This window comes from Mirounga angustirostris, unplaced genomic scaffold, assembly GCF_029215605.1.
Source record: "Mirounga angustirostris isolate CCGP_5_RB_7025 unplaced genomic scaffold, mMirAng1.0.hap1 SCAF_6, whole genome shotgun sequence".
Taxonomy (NCBI): Eukaryota; Metazoa; Chordata; class Mammalia; order Carnivora; family Phocidae; genus Mirounga; species Mirounga angustirostris.
The window spans coordinates 154,670,793-154,691,651 of record NW_026991714.1 but is presented as its reverse complement, the minus strand read 5'-3'; the positions used below and the strand labels follow the sequence as shown (position 1 = coordinate 154,691,651).

At 50.6% G+C, this 20,859-nt stretch overlaps 1 protein-coding gene across 2 annotated transcripts; it reads right to left on the bottom strand.

Moving 5' to 3' along the window:
- Window positions 1–1,411: 1,411 nt before the first annotated feature.
- On the bottom strand, window positions 1,412–19,054 carry PAOX (polyamine oxidase). Of its 2 annotated transcripts, XM_045879130.3 has the most exons (7): window positions 18,751–19,050; window positions 17,710–18,196; window positions 16,233–16,432; window positions 14,285–14,537; window positions 4,497–4,609; window positions 3,978–4,135; window positions 1,412–1,846 (listed from the first exon to the last, which is right to left on the bottom strand). In XM_045879130.3, exons 1-7 carry the CDS (start codon window positions 18,932–18,934, stop codon window positions 1,703–1,705), a joined length of 1,539 nt encoding a protein of 512 aa, XP_045735086.1. In that variant the 5' UTR covers window positions 18,935–19,050; the 3' UTR covers window positions 1,412–1,702. The 2 variants fall into 2 exon arrangements, with proteins under 2 accessions (XP_045735086.1, XP_064451579.1); XM_064595509.1 differs by lacking the exon at window positions 3,978–4,135 and having other exon boundaries at window positions 18,751–19,054.
- Between the last annotated feature and the right edge of the window lie 1,805 nt (window positions 19,055–20,859).

Sequence of the window (20,859 nt, the reverse complement as noted above, 5' to 3'; positions counted from 1 at the left end):
CTCTAGCGGAATTTTTGAAACAAGCTGCTAAAATTCCAAACACAAAAATGTCACTACTGTGATGGTCTCAAACCCCCCAGTTGTCAGCACTAAGCATTCCAGGGCCCCTGGGAGGTAAGCGCTCCCAGGTGGGATGAGTCAGACACCAGATGAGGACCCAGCCCCTGGCTCCTCCTCAATGAGGAGCCCTCCCACCAAGATGGCAGCACGTGTCCTGCTCGCCTTTGTCACTTGGGATACAAGAAATGTCTCCCCAAGCACGCAGCTTGAAGAAACCTTGTATGTCAACAACACAGATCACTGAGAGAAGTGGCAATCTCTAAAACAAAACCCTGTTGAATTCTGGATTTCTCACAGCTGACTGGCAGGTGTCCCACACAAAACCACTGGAGGGACACGGAGCAGTGGACACACATACAGAACTCTGGAGCGGAGGCAGGGAAGACCTGTTGGAGGGGCCATCTGACCCAGGAGAGGAAGGAAGAGAAGGGCCCATGCAGGGTGTGCTGGGGCCGAGGGCATGTTGGGCACCACTTGGGGTTGGAGAAGAGCCCAGACAGACCTGGCCCCAAGGCCCTTCCACCAAACACACGCTCACCCCTGCAGCCAGGGTCCTCCCCGCCCCTCCAGAGCAGGTCACAGACTGCAGCCTGAGGTACGGGAGAGGCGGGAGCCACTGGCTTCAAGGTGGGTGCAGGGCCAGGAGCCCCACAGCCTGCAGCACGGAGTCCCAGCCTCTGCAGCTCCTGCACCTTCTTCTGAAGTGCCACCCACCAGCAGCACCAGCCTCCCCTCAGGGCCTGTGCTGGGAAGAAGCCCAAGCTCTGCGGTGGCAGCCTTGAGACTGAGCAGTTACTGACCCTGACCTCTAGGCATTTTGTCCCTTCCTCAACTGTGAAAAATCAGCCCTTTGACCCATTCTCTGGGTCACCCATTTGAGGATGCAGCAAGGTAAGATGGGGTCAGCTGAGCAGAGCACCCAGGGAAACCCAACACACTCACCCCAACACTGCCCACTGCACCGACATGCTCCCCACTCACCCTGACACCCCATCTATCCCACCCCTCTGCACTCTTGAGGCCTCATTTTTTATTCCCTTCCTTTAGAAAACCTCTGGCCCCAGGTCAGGATGGGGTGCCCCTGTGTACTCATGTGTCCGCACTCTCTGGCCCTCCCCCAGCCCAACGTACAGTGGGTATCCACTAAAGCATCTGTCGGTGCGGTCCTGAGACCACCAATGAGAGCTCAGGAATGCCTGAAGGTGCCAGTGACAAGGGACAACCACAGCATCCAAAGTCCAGGGAACTCAGGGGATGGGGCACCTGGCCCCGCAATGGCCCAGGCCTGGGGCCTGGCGAAGACAGAAGTGACAGGTGCCGCAGGCCTGAGGTACAAGAACGAGGAGGCAGGGAGGCTTTAACAACTTTATGTGCATGCCCTCAGCAGCAGTGGTGTTGTCCCGTGTCTCATTTCTCCAAGAAGACCTCGCACTCAGCTCAAGCTGGGCCCTGGCCAGACTCAGTGACATGAAAAATCAGAGCTGCCCCCAGTCACCAAAAAAGGCAGGCTGTCATTAACATCCCCAAATCTCAAGCCAGGCCAGACACTGTCAGAGGAAAGGATGATGTCACCCTCCCCACCACCCCCCACCCCCCCAGCACTGGAGGGGCAGTGCTGGGCTCAGAATGGGAGGAGCAGGGCTCAGAGCCAGGGCCCCAGCAGCTGCGCCTGGGGGTCCTGCAGAGCGATGAGCCGGTCGGCCTCCCTCCAGCCAGACAGCAGAGCCCCGTGCGTGGTGGAGTAAAATGTCCGATGTGTGGCTTCCCCTGCAAACAGTATCTGGAGCTGCAAAGAAAAGCTAGGGTTAGGTGCCAGGGATCAGGCGGCAGCCACACAACCTCTCACTGTGGCTGCAGAGCTGATGGCAGATGTGTGGCTTTATTGCTCACTAATCCCACTGAGCCCTGAGACGGCCAGGAAGCCTGAGCAGGTACGCAGACAGCAAGCACTCCTGCAATCAAAAGCGAATGCAAAATGGAAAACTTGACAGTTTGGGATGCAATGTTAAGAACTTCACCCAAAACACAAAGTGAAAACCCAAAGAGATGGAAATTAGGAGGGAAAAAGATTTAAAAATTTGAGGACCAGTCCCCCATCCGAACAACAAAATCCCACAAAAGAAGGAGGAGGAGGAGAAAAAAGAACAGAGAGCTGAGATAATTCCAAGCTTCCTAAGAGGTAAGAAAGGAAGGAAGCTGAATGGCTTTGGACTTCCCAAGAGCAGCACTGAAGACTGTCTTCAGAACGCTGAGGGACGTGCCTCTCAAACTAGGATCCACACCCCACGTGCAGCTCTTCCAGGACCACCAGTTCTTGGAGACACCTGCCATAGAGAGGTAGGATCTGCGTCCTGCCCTTGAATCTGGCAGGCTTGTGCCTGCTGTGGAGTGGAGTATGGCAGATCAGCACTTTCTGACATCCTAGCTGGGCTGCCACGTGGCAGCAGCAGCCATGCTGTGAGGAAGCCTGAGCCACGCAGAGGCCACGGCAGGTGCTCCCGCCAGTGTCCCAGCCCAGGGCAGCCGTGCAGGACGAGCAGCCTCAGATGACCCCACCCCAGCCCTGAGTGACCCTGGCACAGGCCAAGTCTTCCCCACTGAGACCCCAGACATCATGGGCAGAAACAGACAGTCCCTTGCGCCCACCTACAGAACCTGTGGGCATAATAAAGTGGTTGTTTCCATGAGTGGGCTTTCAGGTGGTTTGTTACATAGTGACAGGACTGGAACACCTGAAGTCTAAGATAGAAAAAGGACAATTCCACACATGCAAACTTAACTTTCTCTAAAAATTTACCTCCCCTGCACCACCTCATCAGGAAGCTACTAGAATAAATGCTCCAAAAGTAAGCGCACGGGGCAGGCGGGGCAAGGGGTGCCGGACAGGCGGGGGCTGGGCATCAGGAGCTGAAGCTGACGCTGGGGTGTGAGAAGGAAGCAAGAGATGATGGAAAGAATTAGCAGAGTCCAGGCAAAGAAGTGCACGGAAAACAGAGCCCTCCCTGCACACTCCCTCACTCACTTGCACACACTCCACTCCACACACCCACCCACAGACTCACAGACACACACTCACATCTACAAACAGGCAGGAAAGGAACCACAGTGTGCTTACAGGCCACATGTGGACAGGGCCTGGAGCAAACCAGATGATGGACGCACTGAATAGTGGTCTTAACAAAAGTGCCACATCACACATGGGGAGGCCGGGGCAGAGCTAAGTGCTGGGTGGACAGAGGAGTGCAAGAGAGCTAAAACCTTATCTGCCATAGGGAGAGTCAATCAGGGATGCCTCAACCTGAAAATTCAAGGAGCAACATTATGGAACAAGCAAACTGTAAAGAGCTTATAGGGCACTGGGGAAACTGAACCCTGAGTTTTGGATAATATGGAGGAATTATCATAATTTTTAACTGGGATAACTTTGCTATAGTTACACATTTTTAGAGGGCATCCTTTATCTTTAGAGACCCATTCCGGGGTGTCTGCAGTGAAACGATGTCATAATCACACAGTGGAGAGGTGGGGGGATGGGCCGCGGCCAGCACGACACAGCGCCGAAGCCGCAGGTGGGGGCCCAAAGGTCCGGCCTGTTTGTGCACACATCCGAAGCTTTCCATGACTGAGTGTTTTGTAAAAAGCGGCAGCATAAGCGTGTTATTTAGAGATGTGGTAAATCTGGAGCTGAGACTGGGCTCTGACCGTCTGGGAAGGGGTTTGGCGCCCTCCAGCAGCCTGCTGTAGTTTGTTATTTTGTTACTTTGTTATTTTGCTACCAGCACTGTAGAATTTTCTGATGCTTTTTAGGCTAAGTACATGTAAAATTCTGATAAAATAATACATGTCTCACGATTCCTAATTTCAAAAAGCACAGGTACCCAGCCTCAGGGGTCCAGCCCCACCTGTGCCCGCCTCACCTGCGCCTTCGCGCCCTCCTCAGGCAGGGGCTGCGCCAGCAGGTCGATGTCGTCCCCGGTGCTGCCCACAGCCACGTAGCTGTAGGAGCCCCTGGTGTACGGGGCGCTGTACCAGCAGGAGCGCAGCATGCTCCTGGGCGTAGGGAGCCTGGCATTTCCTGCACCCAGAGACGTGCATCAGTGTGGTACCTCTGCCCCCCTGGCCCCAGTCCAGCTTCCCTTTAAGACCCTACAGTTTAAAACAAAGGAAACCACCCAGAAAGAAAACCTCACCGCGAGTGCATCCATCAGAGGCTCTCCCTGTCTCACCGCTTTGCTTAACTCAGTTCACCCAGAAACAGAAAAAAGAAGTGGAAAGTGTTTGCAAAGCTATTTCAGTTCCTCAGAGATGAGAACTCTGAGTGACCCCACTAATATTGGGAAGGACTGTCCCTGGAGGGTTATAGCACCAAGCTGGGTTCCTGTCCAGAGATCGCCAGCAAGGAGCCCCCGTGGTGCCCGGCCACACACACTCCGTACCTGTCACCCTGCGAAGCACTTGGGTCAGAGACAGGAGCACTTCCTCATCAGAGAGCGTCTCCATAAACTCAGACTCCAGCCCAGCGATGAACCCGCAGAGGACGTGGACAGACCTGTGTGGGAGACACACCCTGAGACGACTTGCAGCCGGGTCAACTGTGCACAGCACCTACAGCACCCAGACTGCAAGTGTGACCCATAACCCTGCCCCGGGGCGCCAGCCCCCAGGGATCTGCGAGGTCACAACTCTTTTCTTAAAGCTGAGACAGTGCTTGCTGTTTCTACTCTGCCAATATACACACAGGCGTGCAAGGCCCACAGTGTGTGAACGGCTGTCCCTTCACAGAATCAGGACCAGGACACAAACTGCACCAGCAGACGCAGTGTTCTGCCCCGACACACACACTGTAAAAACAATAAATAAATAAAATGCCAAATTCACTTGAGAATGTCCTGGAGCAAGCAGTAGAAGTTATTAACTGTATTAAATCTTGACTCTTGAGTACATGTCTCCAACATTCTGTGTGACAAAATGAGATAAGGGCGGGGGGCGGAGCAAGATGGCGGAGGAGTAGGAGACCTGGATTTCGTCTGGTCTCAGGAATTCAGCTGGATAGGGATCAAACCATTCTGAACACCTACAAACCCAACAGGAGATCGAAGAAAGGAATAGCAACAATTCTCTGAACAGAAAAGCAACCACTTTCTGGAAGGTAGGACGAGCGGAGAGGTGAATCCGAGGCGATATTCGGGAGGATAGACGGCGGGGGAGGGGCCTCCGTCGGCCACTTCTGGCAAGTGATAGAGCCGCGGAGCACAAAATCAGAACTTTTAGAAGTCGGCTCCGCTGAGGGACGTCACTCTGGTGGCTAAGCGGGGGGGTGGGGGGTGGAACCCTCCAGGACAGTGGGGTCTCAGGACCCTTGGGGTCACAGAAAGACCGGGGGTGCCTGAGTGCAGCAGAGCTCCCAGGTATTGGAGCGGGGAAGCTGGCTGCAGAGGCGGAGCCCAAGCGCGGGCCCTCAGCTCGGGGGGTGGCCATAAACCGGGATCCGCGGCCCAGTCGGGCCCCTGCTCCTCCAGCAGGGACCCAACAAGCAGCAGATCCGGGGAGACTCCCCTTCCTCCCCCGGGAGGAGCCGCACGGGAGCACACCGCAGGGATCTGCTGGGTTTGGAGACTCCACCCGGGGTCGGGTGCCAGAGATAGAAACACGCGGTCACAGGCTGGGTGAGCACGGAGTGCGGCAGGAGACCAGGGAGACGGGAGTGACTGACGGCTTTTCTCTGGGGGCTCACTGAGGAGCGGGCCCCGAGTTCTCGGCTCCTCTGGGCGGAGATTGGGAGGCCGCCATTTTCACTCTCCGCCTCCAAAGCTGGCGGGGAACAAAAGCCCCCGAGAGCAAACCTGAGCAGATGACTTAGCCCGGACTGGGCAAGGGCAGGGCAATTCCGCCTCCAGCAAAGACATTTGGGAACCACGGCAACAGGTCCCTCCCCCAGAAGGTCAGCGAGAACAGCCAGCCAAGACCAAGTTTACCGATCAATGAGAACGGCAGAACTCCAGCGCTAGGGGAATACTGCACATAGAATCCATGGCTTTTTTACCATGATTCTGTAGTCTTTCAAAGTTGATTTTTTTTTACCTTTTTTTTTAATTATTCTTTTTCCCTTTTTCAACCAACATCTTACCAATCCCTTTTTTAAAAAAATTTTTTTATTTTTCATTTTTAGAGTCATATTCTATCCCTTCATAGTAGTTACCCTTATTTTTGGCATATATATATAAGTTGTTCTCTCTTTAAAATTTTGAGATAGTTTCTTCTAACCGATCAAAATATACCCTATATCTCTAGTGTATGGTTTTGTTCTACTCTCCTGCCTGATCAATTTCTCTCCCTTTTTTTTTTAAATCCTCTTCTTTCTTTTTTCAAACAACTTCTTATCAATTCCTTTTATAAATTTTTTTTAAAGATTTTATTTATTTATTTGACAGAGAGAGACATAGCGAGAGAGGGAACGCAAGCAGGGGGAGTAGGAGAGGGAGAAGCAGGCCTCCCTGCGGAGCAGGGAGCCCGATGTGGGGCTCGATCAGGACCCTGGGATCACGACCTGAGCTGAAGGCAGATGCTTAACGCCTGAGCCACCGAGGCGCCCCTTATAAAATTTTTTATAATTTTCATCTTTACAGACATATTCCATCCTTCATCATATCAACCCTTATTTTTGTACATATATAAGTTTTTCTTTCTTTAAAATTTTGGGAGGCACTTTCTTCTAACAGACCAAAATACACCAAAATTCTAGTGTGTGGCACTGATCTATGCACCAGCCTGATCATATTTGATCATATTCTGGGGTTTTTTTTGTTTTGTTCTGTTTTTGTTTGTTTTTATCTTTTTCTCTTTTTTTCTTTCTTTCTTTTTTCTTTCTTTCCCTTTCTTTTCCCTGGCTTCAGGTCTTTTCTGATTTGTTTAGAGTATATTTTCTGAGAACGCTGTTACCCTGTTAGCATTTTGTTCTCTCATTCACCTATTCTCCTCTGGACAAAATGACAAGATGGAAAAAATCACCTCAACAAAAAGAGGTAGTACCGACTGCCAGGGACCTACTCAATACAGACATTAGTATGATGTCGGATCTAGAATTCAGAATCATCACTTTAAAGACACTAGCTGGACTTGAAAAAAGCATGGAAGTTATTAGAGAAACCCTTTCTGGAGAAATAAAAGAACTAAAATCTAACCAAGTTGAAATCAAAAAGGCTATTCATGAGGTGCAATAAAAAATGGGGGTGCTAACTGCTAGGATAAATGAGGCAGAAGAGAGAATCAGTGATATAGAAGACCAAATGATGGAAATTAAAGAAGCTGAGAAAAAGAGAGATAAAAAACTACTGGATCACAAGGGCAGAATTTGAGAGATAAGCGATATCATAAGACAAAACAACATTAGAATAATTGGGGTCCCAGAAGAAGAAGAAAGAGAGAGAGGGGCAGAAGGTATATTGGAGCAAATTATAGCAAAGAACTTCCCTAATTGGGGGAAGGAAACAGACATCAAAATCCAGGAAGCACAGAGAACCCCTCTCAAAATCAATAAAAATAGGTCAACACCCTGACATCTAATAGTAAAACTTACGAGTCTCAGAGACAAAGAGAAAATCCTGAAAGCAGCTCGGGAGAAGAGATATGTAACCTGCAATGGTAGAAACATTAGATTGGCAACAGACCTATCCACAGAGACCTGGCAGACCAGAAAGGACTGGCAGGATATACTCAGAGCACTAAACGAGAAAAATATGCAGCCAAGAATACTATATCCAGCTAGGCTGTCATTGAAAATAGAAGGAGAGATAAAAAGCTTCCAGGACAAACAAAAACTAAAGGAATTTGCAAACACGAAACCAGCCCTACAAGAAATATTGAAAGGGGTCCTCTAAGCAAAGACAGAGCCTAAAAGCAACATAGAGCAGAAAGGAACACAGACAATATACAGTAACAGTCACCTTACAGACAATACAATGGCACTAAATTCATACGTTTCAATAGTTACCCTGAATGTAAATGGGCTAAATGCCCCAATCAAAAGACACAGGCTATCAGATTGGATTAAAAAACAAGACCCATTGATTTGCTGTCTGCAAGAGACTCATTTTAGACCCAAAGACACCCCCAGATTGAAAGTGAGGGGGTGGAAAACCATTTACCATGCTAATGGACACCAAAAGAAAGCTGGGGTGGCAATCCTTAAATCAAACAAATTAGATTTTAAACCAAAGACTGTAATAAGAGATGATTACATCCTAGGTCACAAATCAGGTCTCAACCGGTACCAAAAGACTGGGATCATTCCCTGCCTATTTTCAGACCACAATGCTTTGAAACTAGAACTCAGTCACAAGAGGAAAGTCGGAAAGAACTCAAATACATGGAGGCTAAAGAGCATCCTACTGAAGAATGAATGGGTCAACCAGGAAATTAAAGAAGAATTTAAAAAATTCATGGAAACCAATGAAAATGAAAACACAACTGTTCAAAATCTTTGGGATGCAGCAAAGGCAGGCCTAAGAGGAAAGTATATAGCAATACAAGCCTTTCTCAAGAAACAAGAAAGGTCTCAAGTATACAACCTAACCCTAGACCTAAAGGAGCTGGAGAAAGAACAGCAAATAAAGCCTAAACCCAGCAGGAGAAGAGAATTAATAAAGATCAGAGCAGAAATCAATGAAATAGAAACCAAAAGAATAGTAGAACAGATCAACAAAACTAGGAGCTGGTTCTTGAAAGAATTAACAAGATTGATAAACCCCTGGCCACACTTAGCAAAAAGAAAAGAGAAAGGACCCAAATCAACAAAATCATGAATGAAAGAGGAGAGATCACAACCAACACCAAAGAAATACAAACAATTATAAGAACATATTATCAGCAACTCTATGCCAGCAAATTAGATAACCTGGAAGAAATGGATGCATTCCTAGAGATGTATCAACTACCAAAACTGAACCAGGAAGAAATAGAAAACCGGAACAGACCTATAACCAGTAAGGAAATTGAAGCAGTCATCAAAAATCTCCCAAAAAACAAAAGCCTAGGGCCAGATGGCTTCCCAGGGGAATTCTACCAAACATTTCAAGAAGAATTAATACCTATTCTTCTGAAACTGTTCCAAAAAATAGAAATGGAAGGAAAACTTCCAAACTCATTTTATGAGGCCACCATTACCTTGATCCCAAAACCAGACAAAGACCCCATCAAAAAGGAGAAATTACAGACCAATATCCCTGATGAACATGGATGCAAAAATTCTCACCAAAATATTAGCCAATAGGATCCAACAGTACATTAAAAGGATTATTCACCACGACCAAGTGGGATTTATCCCTGGGCTGCAAGGTTGGTTCAATATCTGCAAATTAATCAACGTGATACAATACATTAACAAAACAAAGAACAAGAATCATATGATCCCCTCAATGGCTGCAGAAAAAGTATTTGACAAAGTACAGCATCCTTTCTTGATCAAAACTCTTCAGAGTATAGGCATAGAGGGTACATACCTCAATATCATAAAAGCCATCTATGAAAAACCTACAGCGAATATCATTCTCAATGGGGAAAAACTGAGAGCTTTCCCCCTAAGGTCAGGAACGTGGCCGGGATGCCCACTATCACCACTGCTATTCAATATAGTATTAGAAGTCCTAGCCACAGCCATCAGACAACAAAAAGAAATCAAAGGCATCCAAATTGGCAAAGAAGAAGTCAAACTCTCACTCTTTGCAAATGATATGATACTTTATGTGGAAAACCCCAAAGACTCCACCCCAAAACTGCTAGAACTCATAAAACTGCTAGAATTCAGTAAAGTGGCAGGATATAAAATCAATGCACAGAAGTCAGTGGCATTCCTATACACCAACAACAAGACAGAAGAAAGAGAAATTAAGGAGTCGATCCCATTTACAATTGCACCCAAAATCATAAGATACCTAGGAATAAATCTAACCAAAGAGGCAAAGGATCTGTACTCAGAAAACTATAAAATACTCATGAAAGAAATGGAGGAAGACACAAAGAAATGGAAAAATGTTCCATGCTCATGGATTGGAAGAACAAATATTGTGAAGATGTCAATGCTACCTAGAGCAATCTACACATTCAATGCAATCCCCATCAAAATACAATCCACTTTTTTCAAAGAAATGGAACAAATAATCTTAAAATTTGTATGGAACCAGAAAAGACCCCGAATAGCCAGAGGAATGTTGAAAAAGAAAAGCAAGCTGGCGGCATCACAATTCCGGACTTCCAGCTCTATTACAAAGCTGTCATCATCAAGGCAGCATGGTACTGGCACAAAAACAGACACATAGATCAATGGAACAGAATAGAGAGCCCAGAAATGGACCCTCAACTCTATGGTCAACTCATCTTTGACAAAGCAGGAAAGAATGTCCAATGGAACAAAGACAGTCTCTTCAACAAATGGTGTTGGGAAAATTGGACAGCCACATGCAGAAGAATGAAACTGGACCATTTCCTTACACCACACACAAAAATAGACTCCGAATGGTTGAAAGACCTCAATGTGAGACAGGAGTCCATCAGAATCCTAAAGGAGAACACAGGCAGCAACCTCTTCGACCTCAGCCGCAGCAACTTCTTCCTAGAAACATCGCCAAAGGCAAGGGAAGCAAGGGCAAAAATGAACTATGATTTCATCAAGATAAAAAGCTTTTGCACAGCAAAAGAAACAGTCAACAAAACCAAAAGACAACCGACAGAATGGGAGAAGATATTTGCAATTGACATATCAGATAAAGGGCTAGTATCCAAAATCTATAAAGCACTTATCAAACTCAACACCCAAAGAACAAAGAATCCAATCAAGAAATGGGCAGAAGACATGAACAGACATTTTTCCAAAGAAGACATCCAAATGGCCAACAGACACATGAAAAAGTGCTCAACATCGCTTGGCATCAGGGAAATCCAGATCAAAACCTCAATGAGATACCACCTCACACCAGTCAGAATGGCTAAAATTAACAAGTCAGGAAACGACAGATGTTGGCGGGGATGCGGAGAAAGGGGAACCCTCCTACACTGTTGGTGGGAATGCAAGCTGGTGCAGCCACTCTGGAAAACAGTATGGAGGTTCCTCAAAAAGTTGAAAATAGAGCTACCATATGATCCAGCAATTGCACTACTGGGTATTTACCCCAAAGATACAAATGTAGGGATCTGAAGGGGTATGTGCACCCCGATGTTTATAGCAGTAATGTCCACAATAGCCAAACCGTGGAAAGAGCCAAGATGTCCATCGACAGATGAATGGATAAAGAAGAAGTGGTATATATACACAATGGAATATTATGCAGCCATCAAAAGGAATGAGATCTTGCCATTTGCAACAACGTGGATGGAACTGGAGGGTATTATGCTGAGTGAAATAAGTCAATCAGAGAAAGACATGTATCATATGACCTCACTGATATGACGAATTCTTAATCTCAGGAAACAAACTGAGGGTTGCCGGAGTGGGGGGTGGGGTGGGAGGGATGGGGTGACTGGGTGATAGACACTGGGGAGAGTATGTGCTCTGGTAAGCGCAGTGAATTGTGCAAGACTGTTGAATCTCAGATCTGTACCTCTGAAACAAATAATGCAGTATATGTTAAGAAAAAAAAAAGAAGAAGATAGCAGGAGGGGAAGAATGAAGGGGAAATCGGAGGGGGAGATGAACCATGAGAGACGATGGACTCTGAGAAACAAACTGAGGGTTCTAGAGGGGAGGGGGTGGGGGGATGGGTTAGCCCAGTGATGGGTATTAAGGAGGGCACGTTCTGCATGGAGCACTGGGCGTTATGCACAAACAATGAATCATGGAACACTACATCTAAAACTAATGATGTAATGTATGGTGATTAACATAACAATAAAAAAGAGTAAAAAAAAATGAGATACGAGAATAAAGCACTTGTGCTGCACGTGGACGTGCGGACGTGGGACGGTCGTTGACGTACAGCCCTGGGCGGTGGTCCGAGCTGCCAACTAAGCAGCTGCTTCTTTTGTGGACACCATTTGACTTGAAAGAATGTCGCTGGTATGCAAACTTGGGTGTTTGGCAAACATTTTCTCGAAAATGAGCAGTATGTCTATCACAAGGAAAACAACTGCAAGCATTTACTGCCAATGATAAAATTTAAGCTCTCAAGCAAAAATTACAATTTTAGAAAACTTGTATCTGCCACCAACAGCTTGATAGGTTCCCAATACCACGAGACTTTCCTGAGATCCGTGGTGATATTAATAAACTTAATTGTTTGATGTTGTACAATGAAATATATCAATGTTGTACAATGAAATATATCAATATATCAACCAACTAGGGGCAGGTGCAAGATCCACCCAAAGTGCAGGACAGACAGTGCATTTTGGTACCCTCAAGCACAAACACCCATGGACGAGCTTTCAGATTCCACACCGCGCCTCACCTTGAAGGAGCGACCACTTCTTAAGTTTTGGTGCCGTATCAAAGAATACCCACAATCATCTAAAGACTATTTTTTTTTAAAGATTTTATTTATTTATTTGAGAGAGAGAATGAGAGAGAGAGAGAGAGCACAAGAGGGAGGAGTGGGAGAGAGAGAAGCAGGCTCCCCGCTGAGCAGGGAGCCCGATGCGGGGCTCGATCCCGGGACTCCAGGATCATGACCTGAGCCTAAGGCAGTCGCTCAACCAACTGAGCCACCCAGGCGCCCCTGAAGACTATTTAAACACCACCCCTTCTCTGAACTATGTATCTGAGTCCAGACTTTCAATCTACTTCAAGTGGAATGAGACGTGGCACCACCGGATGCCGACAGCCTGGAGAGCCAAGCTGTCCACTGTTAAGCCTGACAGTAAAGAGATGAGGAAAAAAGACAAAGTACTGCCACTCTCCTCACTAAATTTTGTTTTAGAAATATAGTTATTTTTCATATAAAAATGTTAATGTATTTTCACTTAAAAGTGTAATGGGGTGCTGGGTGGTTCAGTCAGTTAAGCGTCCAACTCTCGATTTCAGTTCAGGTCATGATCTCAGAATCTTGAGACTGAGCCCCACATCGGGCTCTATGCTGAGGGTGGAGTCTGCTTGAGATTCTCTCTCATCCTCTGCCCCTCCCCGCCTCAGAAAAAATGTTATTTATGCTAACACGGTATAGATTTACTCAGTTTAAAAAATAAATATTTTAAATTTCTGTCTTAATTTCTAATGTGGTAAATGTGCAGACACAACCCACCTAAACAAAAGCTCTTTGGAATCCTCGCTATTTTTAAAGAGACCACAAAGTGTGAGAGCCCCTGTCCTAGCCACAGAGTATCCCGATGACTGCTGTCTCCACCAACGTCCTGAGCACAGGCTGCAGAGCCAAGTGTGGGGCAGGCAGCCGAGCACACCCAGCCACCGTTCCCCTATGCATCCACAACCCTGACACATTTCCAAACCCCTGGATGTCAGCTTTATCTTCAGTCCAAAGGACACGTGCGGAGTCCCCTCCTAGGTGGGAGGAGCACATGCACCCAGCTTCTGTGGCTGTCAGGGATGAAATCAGCTGCAGGCATGCCTGCGTTTTGTCCTCCAGGCCCAGAATATGGTCCCCAATCCTGACCCGTCTCTGTGTGGAAATTTGGACTCGTGTCTGCCAATTGACTACAACACGCTAACCACATATTTTGATCCTGCTGGAAAAATCAGTCCCTCCCTCCCTAAATGATTCATGGTCTTATTTTCTGAGTTCACACCAAGTCCATATACACTGCATTATTTATGCGTTATAGATGGACCATACAATTTAGCCACTAATGGGTCTTTGATTTCTGACTTAGAAGGATATGTTGCTCAATTGCTGCATCAAGTTTAAATATTGTCTCCCAGTTACAGACACTTCTGTGTTTCAAATTCCTTCTGTAACCTCCACACCCCAGCTTCCTGGGAATTTCAGTAAATATTTTCTCACTGATTGAACATGCCCTCCAGGCCACCAGCTCATTCAAGGACCTGAGACACACCAACAGGCTGCCTACAAGAGGCTTCTGTCTGTGCCTGCAGTGGTTCAGGCCCCAGTGTCTGTTATCAGCGCTCTGGGGTGCCCTTGGAATCCCACCCAGAAATCCTCCAGAAATGCCTCCCAGGGAATCAATACACTGCTGGATTCTCAACAAAACTAAGGCCAAAGAATCAGCCCCCTCAGAGCTCACCCCTGAAGCTTCCTCAGAGAAACTCAAGAAGCATACATACGCAAAGGAAGGCAGGACCAAAAAGCCAATAAGCTTCTTGAACCAGACGTGCTGTAGGCCAGAGGTGACGTCCTCCAGGGGCGACGTGTCCTCCCACACCACCTGGATGTGCCGGCAGTCTGGCTCCCAGAAGGGCTCCTCAAACTCCAGGAAGATTTTATTGCTGGTCCCAAAGCCTATTTTCCTGATCGCTTCTGCCTTCTGAGGGGGCAGTGGTGGTTCAAAGAAGGTGTCCAGATGTTCTTTAAGAAAACCTGGAATTCACAAGTGGACTCAACTTACACCACATAATCTCTTAAACTGGAACTGGCAGCCACAGGAACCCACCCTGACACCCATCAGAGGAGTCAGAGAAAGGAGGCTTCCAGAGACTGTCCACTAACCCACACCAGCCCCAGCTCAACTGGGCTCCCAGAAATCGGGCTGGCTCTGGCCATCGGGACTCAGCCTCAGCGAGCAACACCACAGCGGAGGGACAAGGAAGGCCCCAGGGCCACCTGGTCAGGCAGGGACAGCTCTCATGCCCCACCCAAACTGCTCTGTAGGACGGTTTCTCACTTCTCAACCTGTCTGCCTCTCAACGTCTGCAAACCATGCTGCTCTGGAATAGTTTGGAGTAGCATCACAATATACAGGCTTTATCCACAAGCTACATGAAAACTAATCTGCCTGGCAAAAAAAATTAATTCTGGGCCAGAGTCAAACAATGAGAGGGACTATTTGCAGCACAAGCCAGTCTCCTTACAACACAGATAACTTGCAAGCCAGTAAGTAAAGGACAAACAGCCCAAGAGGAAACAGATCCACAGAGGCTGTGAGGACCCACAGAAGGGTCACCATGCCCTCCACCCACAATCCCATTTGCCAGACCCTCAACCCAGCCACTCCCACTCCTGCGATTTATGCCTCAGATATATTCACACAAGTGTTTTTAAATGCACATGGAAAATGCTATGTAAAACAAGAAAAGTGAAAATAGGCTGAATTTCCATCAACTAAGGAATATTAAGCAATGACCCCTACATACAAGAAAATACCATGTGGCTATAAAGAACCAATGTGACAGATGGCCTGGCTCCTTGTGAACAGTATCAACAGACCCAGTAATGCACTCACTGATGATAGCAGGGGCCCAGCAAGCACACACAGACACCGGCAGGGGGCGGTAAAAAATGACTGATGGATCTGTATGTGCTGATTTGGAAGCACTGACACAAGTTTTATTAACCAAAAAAAAAGAGAGGGCAGCAAACAAGTATCAGCAGACTCTGTTAATATGTCCAGTGTGATTCCATGTGTGCGAGAAAGGAGCTGGGTGCTGAGCAAGCTCACCCACAGCCAGCACGTCCGTGCTGAAGGAACCGAGAGCCGGGCGGGTTGGACCCTTGCTCTGCATCTTCCATCAGCTCTGGCCCCTGCTAGCTTTGTGAACCTGCACAGTGAAGTGGCATGATTCGGTCTGCATCTGTCAGACAGGCTGGGGACATACACGTCCCAGCTGCCTGCAGAGTAAATGAGATGCACAGACACGGCTTGGCTCACAGCCACCTCCACCTCTTGTCAAATTGCCAAAATGGCTTCTGTCTTGGGCGTCAGATCTAGAATTAAACAGAACCATATGCTTGAGCCCTTTCTTGATTACACCAGGCCTGAAACTGAGAGCTGGCTTTCACACCCACTTCCGCCTCCAAGAAAGCACAGCTTGGTGAACTTCTGGAGGCAGTCCCAGCCTTTCCATAAACGACCTCGGAAGAAGCAAGACATGCATTTTCTCTTATTGTGAAACTCAATTCCAAAGCATGCAATTGCTACAAAACACAATAGAATAAGCCTGTCCGAAACTAGATTGAAAATGTGAGCTAGCACTTGAACAAACACTCCAGAGCCCGCTGCCGGGGCCCCGGGGGTGAGTGACCAAGGGGAAACCTTACAGGGAAAATGGGCTTTACCTAAGGGCACGGTGATGATGACGTGATGTGCAGGGAAGCAAGTTCTGTCCTCACACTCCACCAGCACTGGAAACCTCTCCCCAGGAGACAAGGCTTCCTGGAAGGACCCGTTCCAGTGAATGGTCTTCACAGGCTTGTTAAAAACGATCACGTCCTCTGGCAAGGAGGCCATTATGCAATTTGTGAGCCCCTGGTAGCCACTTGGAGAGACAGAGGTGTTGGTGTTTTCAGAGGGAGCTGCCTGGGGAGGTGGCCCTGCAGGGAAGGAGGGAGGAGGGCAGGGGATCTCCCGGGGGTTTCCAGTCTACCTCAGGAACACCACTACCACCACCCAGGCTAACAGGGGGATTAGGTGAGCATGAGTGAATGGAGGTAATCGGAGGAGGACAAGGCCTCCTTCCCAACCACCTGGAACCCTACTTCTGATCACAAATGCCCACCCCTGCCAGGAGACTTGGGGTGACGCTGGAGAGCCCAGTGGGACAGTCCTGCGAGGGCCTCTTGAGTGCTCAGTGGGGGGACAGCCACCTGCCCCAGGGGTGGGCTGTCTGTCCATCACAGGGGCCGGAGCCTCACACAGCACTTAGCACATCAGAGGCCTCATAAACATGGGAGGAAGAAAGCATTATGGGATGCACTGCCTTCTTTTAACCACCTTTTCTTGAAAATAATTATTTTTCCCAAGTGAGCAAAACTAGAGAAACAAATGAGCAATCTCCCTAAAACAATGAAGACAAATGCCCTCCTGACCCTCTCACCCTTCCCCTGCTTCCCAAAGCCCAACCTGAGGTAAATGGAAAGGGTCCCAGGGTGCATGGAGGGGTCCTAGGGTGCATGGAGGGGAACCAGGGTGCATAAAGGGGGCCAGGATTCAGAGGGGACCAGGGTGCATGGAGGAGGGACCAAGGTACATGGAGAGGGACGAGGGTGCATAAAGGGGGCCAGGGTTCAGAGGAGACCTGGGTGCATGGGGGGGGTCCCAGGGTGCATGGAGGGACTCCAGGAGTACAGAGAGGGAAACTCGGGTAAATGGAGGGGGCCCGGGGTGTATGGAGGGGATCTGGGTGCATGGAGGGACTCCAGGAGCACAGGGAGGGGGCCCCGGGGCACATGGAGAGGGACCAGGGTGCATGGAAGGACTCCAGGAGCACATGGAGCGGGCTTTGGGGTGCATGGAGGGGGCCCAGAGTGCATGGAGGGTATCTGGGTGCATGGAGGGACTCCAGGAGCTCAGGGAGGGGGCCCCGGGGTGCATGGAGAGGGACCAGGGTGCATGGAGGGACTCCAGGAGCACAGGTAGGGGGCCCCGGGGTGCATGGAGAGGGACCAGGGTGCATGGATGGATTCTAGGAGCACAGGTAGGGGAACTGGGGTAAATGGAGGGGGTCCCAGGGTGCATGGAGGGGATCTGGGTGTGGGGCCCCAGGGGGCCCGGGGCACATAGAGAGCTGGCTGGGTGGGTGGGGCATGCACATACCCAGGAAAGGTGCAGTCCAGCCCCGGCAGCACGGTGTACTCCCCAAAGGGTGCGAGGGCCACCAGGTCCATGCTATGGGTACCGCTCACACAGCACTCCACATTGAAGAAGCTGTTGAGGATGGCCAGCTTGAGCTTCCTGGTCTCCTCATCCTCTGTCCAGCCAGCCGCGTGCTGACGGATCTCCTTCTTGAGGTACTCCCCAACGCTGGGCACTGGGGCATCAGCCATGTGCAGGAACTCCCGAGTCTGGTCTATGAGACTATAGAAAAGACTAGCCATCTCCACCACCAACTCACGGCTCACACTTACCCCAGAGCTGGCGTAGGACACAGATGGCAGGCCCACATGACCCCCAGTTTCGATTAGCTGGTTCTCCTCTGACAAGTCCTTCTCCCCTAGCAGCTGGTACTTGGCAGCCAGCTGAAAGACGGGGTTGCCCTGTGAGGGCCCGTGGATCCAGTGAGCACCTAGCTCTACCACGCCACCTGGGAGGGGCAGCAGATGACACTTTGAGGTTCTCTCCCCACAAAGGCCAACCCTGAGCCCTTCTCCTGAACCACACCAGCCCTGCCCTTCCCAAATATGCTCTAAAAACAGCCCCAGGGACACACGGTCCCTGAAGACTACAGTCCTAGGGCCTGGTCAGACCTAGTTTAAGGGGAACATTTGAAGGGGGGGCGCTGACCTGCACCCGCCTTCAGAGGACACTTGGAGAGCAGGCATGGGGGCAGAAGGGGTGCCTGGGAGTGACCCGGAGGCTGGAGGGGAGGTCCTTGTGGGACCCAACCAGAGCGACTGCAGAGACATAGGTTACCCTCCCCGGCAGGGGCCGGCCCTGCCAACGCGGCAGCTGAGTTTCGGGGACCCCTGAACTTGGCCTGATCAAGTGGGGTGGGGCGGAGATTCACTCGGGGCGCCAGGTAAGGCTTCCGGGTCGGTTAACCCAGGTGCAGGCCGGACCAGGAGCGGCAGAGCCCGGGCAGCACCCGTTGCGTTCTGGAAATGGGCTCGGGGAAGGGGTTCCGGGAGAGGCCGTTACCGAAGCCGCGCTCCGAGCGGATGCGGCCGCCGGCGCGGGCAGTGGCCTCCAGGACCCGCAGCTGCTGGAAGGCCGGGTGGCGGCAGAGCCTCTGCGCGGCGCCCAGCCCCGCGATGCCGCTGCCCACCACCAGCACCCGCGGGCCGCGGCCCGAGCCCTCCGCGCGGCCTCCACTCGACTCCATCGCGCCGTCCGAGTCAGTCCCCGTGCGCCCCCGCCGCTCCGAAGTGCGGAGAGCGCGGAGAGGACCCCGGCAGGGCCGGGAGGTAGGGCGCGGGGCGGGGCGGGACTGGAGGTGGATGGGAGTGGAGGCGGGGCTAGAGGCGGAGCAATAGGGGAGGGGTAGGACGGGGTGGGAGCACTGGGCGTCCGGCGTCGGGATGGGGGCACGGGGCGGGACGGGACTGCAGGTGGATGGGAGGGAGGAGGGGCTGGAGGCGGAGCGATAGGGACGGGGCGGGACGGGACTGGAGGGGGATGGGAGGGAGGCGGGGATAGAGGCGGGGCGATAGGGCGGGGCGGGGCGAGGGCTCGAGGTGGCTGTAAGGGGGCGGGGTTGGAGGCGGAGCGATAGGGGAGGGGACAGGCGAGGCGCGGCGGGGAGGGGCTGGAGGTGGGAGGGCGGGGTTGGAGGCGGAGCTATAGGGAGGGGCGGGGCGGGTGGAGGCACCCGGCTGCGGGAGTGGGCCTGGGGGGCGCGAGGCAAGGAGGCGCAGGCGGGTAGGTGGAGCGAGGAGCGAGGAGCGAGGAGCGCGGGGGGAGGCCAGGCCGGGGCGCCAGCCGCACCACGTGACCCTCTGGGCTGGGTTTGGGGCTTCCCCTAGAGTTGCGGCCCACGTGCGGGCTGCAGGGCAGGGTGAGGGCGAGCGTGGCTCCGTGGGTGCGTGCAGCCCCGCTGCTGGGCGGGTGTCCCCACGGAGGGAGGATGGGGCCGGCCGTCCAGGCGGCTCGTGTCTCCTTCCAAAGGAGACGTGGGAAAGGCGACCAGAAGGTGGAGGAGGTGCCTCTCTCCTGCCTCAGAAAAGCGAGGTGCGCGCCTTCACCTTGGGACCTCGTGGAGCCTCTGGATGGAAGTCCGAGCGTGGCTGCGGTGTCAGGGTGGGTCGGGGAGGGCTCAACACGTCCAAAGTGGGGCTGCGAGGCAGGCTCTTGGCGACGACACTGTTCTGAATGTGTGTGGTCACGGGTGTTTATACACACAGGTAACACACATAAAGTACAAAGTTCAAGATAAAGGGTAAGTGAAGAACTTTCCCGCAGGTCCCCCTCCCCGCCCCCCCACCCGCCCCAGGAGACATTTAGTACATTTTCAAGCATGCAGGCCTTTCTGGAGAACTCCCCTAATTCAGGAAGATCTGTCCTCTACTGTCTTGTAAGGATTAGAAAGCTTCTGCCCTCTGCCAAAAGGCTTTCCTGTAACCCGGCGTTAGGGTGCATCATTCCTTCTTAGGCATGCACTAGAATCTGCTGTTCTAATCCACCGGGAGGCTTCCTTTCTGTGGCCACCTAGTCCAGCCAGGGAGGGTGGCTAGGGACAGGAGGCTGTCCCTGGGACACCACTCCTAAGTCAGTTCCAGTCTGGGTAGATGGTCTTTCTGTCTGGGTTCTCCCTCTCCATCTCCCAGAGGATTCCTATCCCCCTGTGCTGGCCCTCCTCAGCCATCTATTCTTTTTTCTTGATTCACTCACCTGTTAGGGTGAAGCTGAAAAGCCGTGTCTGGGAGATCATTTTTTTTAATGATACCGCAAGCCTGAAAATGTCTTGGTTTCACCCTCACACTTGATTCGTAGTTTGCCTAAGCATAGAACTCTACGTTAGAGACCTCTTCCTTCAGACTGTGAAGGCATTGTCTCCTCCCTTCTAGGAGTGCCATTAAGAAATTCACAAGCAAGGCACCTGGGGGGCTCAGTGGGTTAAGCCTCTGACTTTCGGCTCAGGTCATGATCTCAGGGTCCTAGGATTGAGCCCTACATTGGGCTCTCTGCTAGTAGGGAGTCTGCTTGTCCCTCTTCCTCTGTCCATTCCCCTACTCGTGCTCTCTCTCGCTCTCTAAGTAAATTAAATCTTTAAAAAAAGGAAAGAAATTCACAGGCACTCGAATTTACAAT